This window comes from Marmota flaviventris, chromosome 7 (assembly GCF_047511675.1).
Source record: "Marmota flaviventris isolate mMarFla1 chromosome 7, mMarFla1.hap1, whole genome shotgun sequence".
NCBI classification, from domain to species: domain Eukaryota; kingdom Metazoa; phylum Chordata; class Mammalia; order Rodentia; family Sciuridae; genus Marmota; species Marmota flaviventris.
This window is the reverse complement of record NC_092504.1, coordinates 60441316-60453612: the sequence shown is the minus strand read 5'-3', so window position 1 is coordinate 60453612 and position 12297 is coordinate 60441316. Positions and strand designations below refer to the sequence as shown.

The 12297-nt window shown below is 34.7% G+C and overlaps 1 protein-coding gene across 1 annotated transcript; it reads left to right on the top strand.

The window, feature by feature from the left end:
* The first annotated feature begins 289 nt into the window (after nt 1–289).
* On the top strand, nt 290–2747 carry Cxcl10 (C-X-C motif chemokine ligand 10). The gene is made up of 4 exons (XM_027939811.3): nt 290–426; nt 1157–1283; nt 1508–1597; nt 1866–2747. Exons 1-4 carry the CDS (start codon nt 366–368, stop codon nt 1882–1884), a joined length of 297 nt encoding a protein of 98 aa, XP_027795612.1. The 5' UTR covers nt 290–365; the 3' UTR covers nt 1885–2747.
* Nucleotides 2748–12297: the final 9550 nt, after the last annotated feature.

The following is a 12297-nucleotide window of genomic DNA, read 5'->3' as shown; positions in this document are numbered from 1 at the left end:
AACGTGAGAATTAAATGTCCATTAAAAAAAAAAAAACTATTTCTGTATGCAATAAAGATCTGTTTTTCAAGAAACAGTTTATGTTTTGGAAAGTGAAACCTAACTCACTGAAAAGAGAGGACAGGGGGAAATTCCATAACTCAGAGGCCATAATAAATACAAATAATTCCTTTGATTTTGCAACAGGGGACTTCCCCAAAGACTAGCCAGCAGATTTTGCTGAGTCAATTGTTATCCAATCAGAGTTAGGGAGGGAAAATGCCTTTGCATATAAATACTGCACACCAGCTCCACATTTTAAGAGACACTCCTCAACTGCTTAAACTTTCTGAGCCTACTACAGAGGAACCTCTGGTCTCTGCACCATGAACCAAAGTGCTGTTTTTATTTTCTGCCTCATCTTTCTTACTCTCAGTGGAACTCAAGGTAAGAAATATTAAGGAATATTTAATTTATGAAATCATAAAGCAGGACTGGGTATAAATTCTATATACAATATAGAAATAGTATATTTTCAAGTTTCAGTGTGTGTCTAAAAATGAGAGGGAAATAAGCAGAGATTACTACCTCTGGTCACAGTTTATATGACCGAAGTAAGAGAAACAAGTAGAATTAAAAAAAGAGGGACAGAGGAAGTGAAGGAAAAGATTAAAAAAAAAGGGAGAAGCTGGTCGAGGTAGCGCATGCCTGTAATTCCAGCCACTCAGGAGGCTGAGGCAAGAGGATCTCAAATTCAAATACAGCCTCAGCTACTCGGCGAGACCCTGTCTCATAATAAAATATATAAAAAGGGCTGGGAATGTGGCTCGGTGGTTAAGCATCCCTGGATTCAATCCCTGGTACAAAAAAAAGGAGGATAGAAAAAATGTGAGGAAATGAGGAGAGGATAAGACACAGATACTCCTTACCTAGCTAACCTTGCTCCATTACATGAACTGTGCCCAAGGGGGATTTTATAATCAACAAGTTACAATTCCCCTCTTCAAGATAATCAGCTATTATATCATTTAGAGCTGTGTTACAATAGGAAACGTTCCCCCTCAGATTAAGTGACTATATGACAATATAGGGATAGGATTCCACTAAATACTACCAATCCACATGTCTTATGAGACCTGTATTAACTTTCCCTGCCATCTTGTCGCTCTTCCTGCAGGAATGCCTCTCTCAAGAACAACACGCTGCAACTGCATCCAGATTAGTAATCGATCTGTTAATCCAAAATCATTAGAAAAACTTGAACTTATTCCTGCAAGTGAATCTTGTCCACGTGTTGAGATCATGTGAGTAAAATTCCATCTGAGGGTCACCTCCCTGGTTGTAAAGTATTTTAAACATGTGATGATTATCACAAAAGATCAGTAAAGGGTTTGTGATGAACACTATTGTATAGCAGAGGAAAATATCTAGAGTGAAACTTAGATGTCTGACTTTGGAACTGTGTATTCCATCTACTTTGTAGCCTCAACATTGTTTTAAATATTTTTACTCCTACTTACTTCTACAGTGCCACAATGAAAAAGAGCGGGGAGAAGAGATGTCTGAATCCAGAATCTAAAGCCATCAAGAATTTACTGAAAGCACTTAGGAATGAAAGGTAGGTTTGTTGTTGCTTGCAGAACAACTGCTCTTTAGGGAATGGAAATCCTGGGAAGTTAGCAACGTTTGCATTGGGCTTTACTGTGCGACCCTTGGGTTAAACGTATGTTACTATCATGCCTTTTTCTACCTGCATTTACTCAGATGTGAAGCTCATGCTTTACCTGAGGATCTTTGGGTTATCTATATACTCAGTGTATTTTAAGCAGAACCCAGACTAATTCCAGAGTCTAGACAACTTTTATATTCCTTTTCTCTTCTTACAGGTCTAAAAGATCATCTTGAAACCAGAGATAAGCAAAATCACTGCAGTGCTGATAAAGATGGACCACAAAGAAGATATTTCTATTACTTCCTCACAGAGAGTGTATGTTAAATTCTAACTGTTCCTGGTTTGTAGTTCTCCTGAAAAGTGACCAACGACAGTCATCAAATTAGCTGCTATACCTCCTGTGGTTTATTCTCCTGAGCTGATATTTCTCTAGTAGTAAGAGTTACTAGCTCTATTACTAATAGCTAGTAATAGCTCTAATAACTAATAATGACTCTGTCCTGGCACTACACTATAAGCTATGTTGAGATGCTACCTTCCTAGCAAATGTGCCAAGTCCTAGCCTGCTACTGACACTTTCCTCACCTATCCTATCTGCTAAGGGTTATTAAGGGATCCTTTTGACTTCTGGCTTTATCAAAATCTTAAATAACTAAAGGTATGCAACCAAAGGTATAAAATCTGCTTATTAATGAATAATCTTTACTTCGTGGGTTTTTATTGTCATCCCCCCCCAGGAATTCATATTTTTTCAGTGGTTACATACACATAATTCCAAATACCTACAGGAAGTTGGATATGCCTGGAAATTATGTGTAAATATTGTTATTTAATGAAAGACTGTAAAAGGAGTTCTTAGAGATATATTTTTATATTGTTTTCAATGTATATGAACTAATATAATTTGTATAATTAAATACTACAGACCAATGAGTTAATATGGACATTTTAAAATCTAGGTATATGCTTTGCATGTTATATAAGACAAATGTGTTGAATGGTTTTTAAAACAAAAATGATGTGCTGTCCTGGAAATATTAAAAAAGATTACATAACTGTTGTAAGACCATAAAGGTAATAAAGTAATTATCACTAAGATGAAGTGTCTTGTGGGTCTCTGACTGGAACATTTATTTCATAAGGAGCTTATATTGGAAAATCCATGGCTTGGAGAAGCTGGGATGAGTAGAAGACAAACGAGTTGGAGAATTACCACACTCTCTCCAACTTTAGTCTCCTGAAAGGCCCATTATATAAGATTCCTATATAAGCAATGTAGTATGAGAGACCTTGGTCTGTTTCAGACCACTATAACCAAGTTTCTATGCAACAACTCCCTCTGAACATTCTATAGGGACTTCAAATTACAAAATATTGCAAATTTATTCTCTCTTAGATCTGTTTCTTCTACTCTAATGTCCTAGTTGAAAACTGCACATCATCCACACAGTTCCCAAACCAGAAACAGAAATACTTCTATACTACTACTACTCCCTCACTTCCCACATCCAATTAGTTACTAAGAAGATATTTGCAACAGATTCAGTTGAGAAATTATTAATGTCTAAGATATATAAAGATTCCTATGGATAAAAAGGGAAAAACAAGTTGAGAAGTGAAAAACAAAAGTGAATTGGAATTTCACACAAAAAAAGAGGCACAATCCCCTAACATGAAAAGATATTCGGCCTCCCCCTCCCCCCCCCTCTTTTTTTATGTACTGGGGATTGAACCCAATTACACTCAACTACTGAGCCACATCCCTAACCCTTTTATCTTTTAATTTTTTGTAAGTTGTCAACGGGCCTTTACTTTATATGCAGTGCTGAGAACCGAACCCAGTGTCTCTTACCTGCTAGGCAAGCCCTCTACCAGAGCTACAACCCCAGCCCCACAACCTTTTTAATATTTTATTTAGCGACAGGGTCTCACTAAGTTGCTGAGGGCCTCACTAAGTTGCTGAGGCTAGCTGTGAATTCACCATCCTCTTGCCTCAGCATCCCAAGACACTGCTATTACAAGTATGTGCCAACAAGCCAGCTTCATTTTTTAATCAAGGAAAGGTACTTTCAAATCATTATGGGATACAATTTCACACCAACAGACTGGCAAAAAAAAATTTACTTTGGGTAATACCAACTGTCAGCAAGAATGCAGAGCAATGAGAATGCCTCTTCATTGCTGGTAAAAGAAAATGCTGACTACTTTGGAAAATAGTTTGGCACTAGCTTATAGAGTTGAATACATATATATCCTATATCCCAGTATTTCTACTATGTGTATACCATAGATAAATTCTTTTATCTATGGCATAGGACATGTTTAAGAACGCTGTAGCAGCACTGGTCATATAAGAGCAAAACTCTGAACACAATCTAAATGTTGATAAGTGGATAATTAAGGTATATTTATTCAATGAAAATAAATAAAGTACAACTACACACATCAATATGGATGAATCTCAAAAACAATGTTGCACAAAAGCAACACATTACAGCAGAGTACATGCATCATGACTCAATTTACTATTAAGTTTATGCCAGAAAAACTGAACATTTTATTTAGGATTAAAGACAGGGTGAAAACAAAGAATTGGCATGAAAATCAGGATGGCAATGGTTTTCACAAAGACAAAACAATGCAGTAAGAGAGAGCATATAAGGGATTTCTGGACTATGGTAACTAGGTGGTGGGTAGATGAGAGTTTGTTACTTAATCTGGACCTATACAATTTCTTTCAAATACAAACACTCTATATTAAACTTAAGGTAAAGCAAATTATCAAAAGAACCTTGGAATGTTACCAATATGAGACATCTTCATGAATATCAAGGAATTTCATATAACAAAGTGGAAAAAAATTATGTATTCTGATATATAAAAAACAAATACAGAATGTGACAATTACTATGGGAGCTGTAGGTAAATCTCAGAAATACTTGGATATTGAAGAATTCCTCCTTCCTACCTTCTTATTTTCCTAACTTTCTAAATCTATATAAAAAAAAAAGGTACCTATTGTTTTAAATCCATTTTGTGCTTCTACATCAAAACATCTAAGACTGAGTAATTTATAAAGAACAGAAATTTCTCACAGTTCCAGAGCCTGGCCAGTACAAGATCAAAGCATCAGCACCTAGTGAGAGCCTTCCTGTTGCTTCCTTATATGATGGAAGGGCAGGGGAGGTAAATTCCTCCATCAAATCCCTTTATAAAGGCACCTCATCTCATTCCTTTAATCAGAGAGAAGCTCTCTTCGCCTAATCATGGTTTCTTTCTTTCTTTCTTTTTGGTATTTGGCTTGCTTACTTTTTTAAATGATTTTATTACTGCATTCTGCATTGTATTTATACACAATAATGAGGTTTATTTTGACATAATCATCCATGCATGGAATATAATTTGTTCCATTTTACTCCCCAGTACTTCATCTTTCCTTTCCCTCCTCCCCTGTTCTCCTTCCTCTACTCTACTGGTCTTCCTTCTATTTATTTAATGATTTTTAAAATTGGTACTTTATAGACATTAAGATAGAATTCATGTGTTATATTCATATATACACAGTATAATTTGGTCATTTTCATTTTGCAATTCCTCCTTTTCCCTTCCTTCTTCCCTCCCCCTCAATTCCCTTCCTCTACTCCACTGATCTCCCCTCTTTTTTCATGGAACCTGACCCCTTTCATTTTTCCCCCTTACTTCTCTCTAGCTTCTGTATATGACAGACTTTCCGAGTCTGGCTTACTTCAATTAACATGGTGTTCTCTAGTTCCACCCATTTACCAACCACTATCATAATTTAATTCTCCTTTATGGCTGAGAAAAACTCCATTTTGTGTGTGTGTGTGTGTGTGTGTGTGTGTGTGTATACCTGAATTTTAGGGGAGACATTCAAAACACAGTGTCTTACATTAACTGACAGTTAATTTTCAGGAAGGTGCTAAACCTTCCTATTCAATTTTAAATTTCTCTATCCAAAAGTAGAATGTTTACTTAACAAACATTTATTTATGCCTACTACATACCAGGTTACAAGAAGTGACTAATTTATTTACTGAAGACAAAAGTAAATAGATTATTCTATGGACTGAAAAAACTCCAAATGTATAAAAGTAAATACATAAATTCAAAGAAGCCTTTCCTAGGAAAATAATGGCTGATTTGAAATTTGAAAAACACATTTGTATCCGATAGGTGGAAGAAGGACAGTAAACCCAGAAGAAAGAACCTGTACAAAGACACACAGGTGTGAGACACCAAAGTGTATTCAATCTAGAAAAATGTAAATATCTAGTTAAAGGTATAGATATTTTTAAAACTTCATGTTGGAGAGACAGACAGAAGTTAGGTCATGAAAGCAGCCTTTTTATATTTGCCAAGTATGCCATCTCCATCAATATACTTATAATTTTATACATTTTACATATGTATATATGTGTCATAAAACATGCACAAAAATAATGTACAGTAAGCCATCCATATCCAGGTTTCTGTATCCACAAGGGTTTGACCAACTATGGACTCTATTTTTTATACAGTCATGCACTGCATAACGATGTTTTGATCAACAACAAACTGCATGTAGGATGGTGGTCCCATAAGATTATAACTAGGCTGAAAAATAAAGCCATTTAACACTGCAGCACAACACATTACTTATTTGTTTGTGTTGATGCCAGTGCAAATAAACTTAAGTTACTAGTCATATGAAAGTACAGCACATACAATTATGTATACTACATAATACTCAATAATGATAATTTAAAACTATGTTACTGTTTACATATTTACTATACTTTCTATCCTTATTTTGAAGTATACTTCTACTTATAAAGAAGTTTATAAAACAGTATGCCATGTCACCGTGGCAGAAGCCTCAGGTATCTTGAGTATACTGTGTTTAATTACTGCATCAAGAAGCCAATTCAAATAACTAATCTGTTCAGGTTTGTTTACATACACTCAATCAAATTTGTACAACAAAATCAACAAATGACACACTTCTCAAAATGTGTTGCCTAATTATGCATTAAGTGACAAATGACTGTACTGGGGGAAAACTGCATCTTTACTGAACATGGAGACTTTTGTCACTATTCTCTAAAAAATACAATGTAGCTAATTTCAAAGAATTTACACTGTATTTTGGTATTATAAGCAATCTAGAGATTATAATTAAAGTATACAGGAGTATATGTGTAGGTTAAATAGAAAAGCTATTCTGAAATGGAGGGACTTATACATCTGCAAATTTTAGTATCTATAGGGATCCTGAAACCAATCCCCCACACATACCAAGGCATGACTGTTCAAGATTGCTGGATGATACTGTAGTAACAAAAGTCTCAAAATATAAAGTGCTAACATAATTAAAGTTTAATTCTTGCTCATATAAATCTCCATATAATGTAATGGGGCTTCCCGGTAACTCCCTCTATCCAAATCAAGGTTGCCATGACAGCAAAAAGAAGAATGGAAGTGGCATACTGGCTTTTAAATACACATTTTTCCTTGTTAAGAACAAGTTATACTACCTTATTTTTAATTGTAATGGGGGCTAGAAACTTAGGGAAACTTATTATCTCTGTCACAAATGTAATTTTTTAAAAATATTTTTTAGTTGTTGATGGACCTTTATTTTATTTATTTGTATATGGTACTGAGAATCGAACCCAGTAATTTTTAAATGTTATTTTAAAAAGTTATAAGCAAGAAAATAAAACTTATGCAGAAACCTAGCTCAAAGAGAGAAGTCTAGGCAGATAAATTTAAAAAATAAACTTCACTGTCTTAGGGAAGTTAGATCACAAAGAAGAATCCTTTTCCTACATAAAAACTTCACCATGTGTGATGTAAATGAAAGTTGATGTACACAGTGAACATACAGATATGTCTAATGGAGTATGATCATTCTAAAACAATCATTTTTCCTCAGGAAATACTTGGACCACAATGATCAAATATTCCATCTGGTCTAAAAATACTGGCCTCTAACAAAGGGAGAAGGGTAAAAATGATTATAATTTTTACTCTCAATTTTCTTCATCAAACCATAGTTAGTCCATCACTGTTTCATATCAAGAACTTGAGAACTGGCTAACACTACTGTTTCTTCATTCAGGGGCCAGCTTAAAATATCAATAGAGCAGTAAGAAAAATCACAGAGGCTACTCTGCTAATTCTGAGTAAGTCATCAAAGCCGACTCATCTATAAAAAGGCATGTTGTACCTAAAATGTACCTAACAAGGTCCTGGGTTTGATCCCCTGTAGCAAATGTGTGCACAGAAATAGCATCATCCTGAAATGTTGCAAAGAGAAATAAATGTCAAGAGTTCTTTAAAATACTATTCCTATGGGATAGTATTACAGATGATTGCTTTTTGTTTCCTTTTCCAAATTTTCTATAAAGAACTTATTTTTTTACTGTTTTTAATCAGAAAGAAGAGTTCAAGCAAATGGAAACCATTTTTAAAAACTATTAATCTTAAAGTTCTAGGATTTCAGTGACTTTCACTAAACTACTCATCTCTGAGAAAGATATGAAGTGAGAGCTGAGTCATATACATATCAGAACTTCTTTCTCCATGCTAGGATAAAATTTAACAATTTGTGTTAAAATTCATTGCACTGGTACTACATACATTTCAGGTCACAAAGTAATGGTATGTTTGCTGTTACTGGTTTCTTTGCTCACCATCTTCCCTGCCACCATCTCTAAACAGCCAGGGGGATACTTTTAAATACATAAATTGGATTACAGCTCTCTTGCCCGCACTTTTCCAATAGCACCCCATCACACCTGTAATGAAATCCAGTCTTTCATCATAGTCTGTAAAGCTCTACATAACTTCTCTCTATCAGTCCTATCATTCTGCTCTTCCACCTTTCTACTTTAGCCACCTATGCCTGCTAAAGCATCACAAGTACAGCAAATATATTTCCAGAATTTTCACAACTCCTCATTTCCTCACTTTTGTTTAGGCCTCCACACATACGTCACCATCTCAGAGAGGGCTTTCCTCGCCAATCTATTAAAACAGCACCATTTCCATCACTCTCCCTCTTTGTATCCTCCCTTAATTTTGTTTATTGCCCTTATTACTACTGGTAAATGCATATTTCCAATCCTTTGGATATCCGTGTTACCTCCAAGGACAGGCCAACTTTCCAAAGACTTTAAATAGTTCTTAAACCTCAGCTGAAAGTAAACTTAGAGCCACGCTTCATGGCAAAAACCTGTAGTCTTAACTACTCAGGCAGAATGATTGCCAGTTCAAGGACTACTTTGACAACACAGCAAGACTCTGCCTCAAAAATAAATAAAATAAACTTGGAAATGAAGAGAAACTTACCAGTTTAAGTCACTGGACAGGCACAGAATGAATGATGACCTTCTCCCATTACAGTATCCAATATGTCTATTGGCAAACTGTTTACTAAACTATGAGAGCCTCAACGTGGGAAAAGAATTAAAGTTTAAATAAAGTCTTATAAGCCTTTCAAAAATAAAATACTTTGGGCTGGGTATATAGCTCAGTGGTTAAGCACTTGCCTAGCATGTGCAAAGACCAGGTTGAATCCCCAGTAATGAACAACAAAAAACAAAAATAAAAATGTTGCAAAACTAATACTTTAACAGCAGTAGTAACAGCTGTTCAGAGAAATGGAAATCCATACCCCTTCCAAGGTTTCATTTTAAGGGGCAGTTCTTTCAAAATGATAAACAACTCTTCTTATTTTCACTTGTGACAGACAAGCATTTTAAGTGATGTTTTTCCAGGACACTCAAATCTAATTAGAGTCAAAATAGCACTCTATCTAATTTCCCAGGTTCAGATGTGAGAGAAAAACCCCCGTACTTAACTTTAGAAAGGGAAAGAGAGAGAAAAGAGAAGTTGAAAAAGTTCAACATCAATCTAAACTTAAAGAGAGTTGAAGTGCCTGCAGCACCAATGCTCCCAGAGCAGATTTTTATCTTGGGATTTGTGGATTTTAGAGCTCAATAATTTCCTTAAAACTAGATGTAAAATGTTGTATAACCATGCATACATCCACAGCTTTTGCAAAATTCTGAGCTCTATATCCTCAGAAATGTTTTTAAAAATATATGTCTGTTCTAATTTTATCACAGATTTTAAACAGATCCTATCAGTTGTGCACTTCAGACAATAGGGACAACAGTTTAAAAAAATGTAGTATTGGAAATCTTATACACTAGAACACTCGGCCACTGAAAATTTGTTTAATAAAACAGGTGACCTCAAAGATCTGGGCCCTATGAGAGACATTTTTAAAAAATATTTATCTTTTAGTTGTAGTTGGACACAATACCTTTATTTCACTTATTTATTTTTATGTGGTGCTGGGGATCAAACCCAGGGTCTCACACGTGCGAGGTAATCTCTCTACCACTGAGCCACAACCCCAGCTCCTAGGAGAGATATTTAATGGTTCTTATTTCCAAGGTATTCCTAGAATTTCTAAGACTATTTTATATCTCTTGATGACTGGATGTGAAACTCAAAGTGAAACTCTTCAAGGACCAAGAAGAAATTAAGCTTGGCCACGAAGCCAGAATCAAAATTAGCACTGTGGGTATACACCATCTAGACATATATACTGGCTTCTGTAAATACCTTTATTTACCTCTGGGACTAAGGAAAATTATTACTTAGCTTGGAGAAAAAGAATGATTTGAAATAGAAAATATTAGAATCCTAGGCTAGCCAGGGGCAGTGGCACATGCCTATAATCGAAGTGGCTTGGGAGGCTGAGGCAGGAGGATCGCAAGGTGCTAAGCAACTCAGTGAGACTCTGTCTCTAATAAAATACAAAATAGGGTTGGGGATGTGGCTCAGCAATCAAGTGCCCCTGAATTAAAAAAAAAAAAAATCCCAGGCCAAAGATCCTCTGATATGGAAGTTCCCCACAGATGTTTTGCAATATAAAAACTAATTATAGGGATAGGGTTATGGCTCAGTGGTAGAGTGCTTGCCTAGAATGTGTAAGATATTAGGTTTGATCCTCAGCACCACATAATAAATAAATAAATAATGAAGTTATAATGTCCATCTACAACTAAAAACTATTTTTAAAAAGTAATTATAATTATACATTTCTTGGAAAACATGAGTAAAAAAAATGAAGTCTGACATCACATCAAATTTCTCAAAATATAAATTTACAACTGATAACAAATGACATTTTAGTTTGCTTAATTAACAAATACTACAAAACTAGAGGAGAAAAGATGAAAAGAACATATCCATATATTCATATCATGATGAGTTAGAGCACAATTCTCATCTGGGAGTACAACCATCCTTCCCACCATTTGGAAATAAATATTTAATTCTATAATTATAAACAAACAGTAACAACTATTATTTTTGTAATATTAATCACAGAAAATAAGCTTATACAATCCTATTGGCTGGTAGAGATTCTCTGAAGGTGAATATAAAAGATTTTAGAGTAAGCCTTATCATTAATGCTATGTATTAACCTCTATGAGCTACGCACATAATAGGAATTTTCAGTTAAAGCATTTGTTTTATTTTAAAATTGTTTGCTTTTGGGACTGGGATTGTAGCTCCATGTGGAGAGCTTGCTTAGCACATGTGAGGCACTGCGTTCCACCTGCAGCACCCCTTAAAAATAAATAAATAAAATAAAAGTATTGTGTCTGTCTATAACTAAAAATTTTTTTTAAAATTGCTAAAAAATTGTTGGCTTTCTGTGCTTACTATAATACAAAAAAGATTCTAATTCTCTTAACTTTTGTTCATCTACTATTCCATTTTACTACTCGCAGATCCTCTTGATTATGCAAAATAAACGAGTATTTTAAGAATACTACCATGTAGATCTCCTAGAAGTTATCATTAAGAGGTGGGATTGCACAGGCTGAAATATGAAACATGAAATAATATATTTACTTATTTCAAGTATGAATTCAAGAATATTAGAAAGAATGTTATATAACTACATTATTTTGACATTACCAAAATCAATTTTTAGAATTCAAATTTGATTCAGATCTCAATGATAACTTTCTGAAATTTACTTTGGATAAACTTAACCATACACATAAATAGGTTTTGTGTGTAATTCCATTTCTATGACCTATATTTATATTTAGAAAGACATGTTGTCCACATATCTGACAGTATTACAAGCTTGAGATGGAAGTGTACTGAACTTTCCTCTTTTACTTATGGAAGAGAAAAGTATGTCTGAAGACAAGGCTCACACTGCTATCAAATCAAGCTGAACACCATGTACTAGTATCCTTTAAGATGAAAATTGTTTTTGTCTGACTTCTAAAGATGAAAGAGTCTTTATAAGCATAAATGATTTTAACTACCATCAAAAAGTAAGGTAGAGGGCTGGGATTGTGGCTCAATGGTAGAACACTCGCCTAGCATGTGTGAGGCACTGGGTTCGATCAACAGCGCCACATAAAAATAAAATAAAAGTATTGTGTCCATCTATGACTAAAAAATAAATATTAAAAAAAAAAAGTAAGGCTGAGGGCTGGTAGAGTGCTTGCCTCGCATGCACAAGGCTCTGGGTTTAATCCCCAGCACCACAAAAGAAAAAAAAAAAAAAAAAAGGTACGGTTGTTTTTAAAGGCAATCCAAAA

Excerpts from the sequence above, each read along its gene's own strand:
- Cxcl10 (XM_027939811.3), top strand. The coding sequence starts at position 366 with ATGAACCAAAGTGCTGTTTTTATTTTCTGCCTCATCTTTCTTACTCTC. Across the intron at positions 427-1,156 it reads TACTCTCAGTGGAACTCAAG|GAATGCCTCTCTCAAGAACA; the intron begins GTAAGAAATATT and ends CTCTTCCTGCAG. Across the intron at positions 1,284-1,507 it reads TGTCCACGTGTTGAGATCAT|TGCCACAATGAAAAAGAGCG; the intron begins GTGAGTAAAATT and ends TTACTTCTACAG.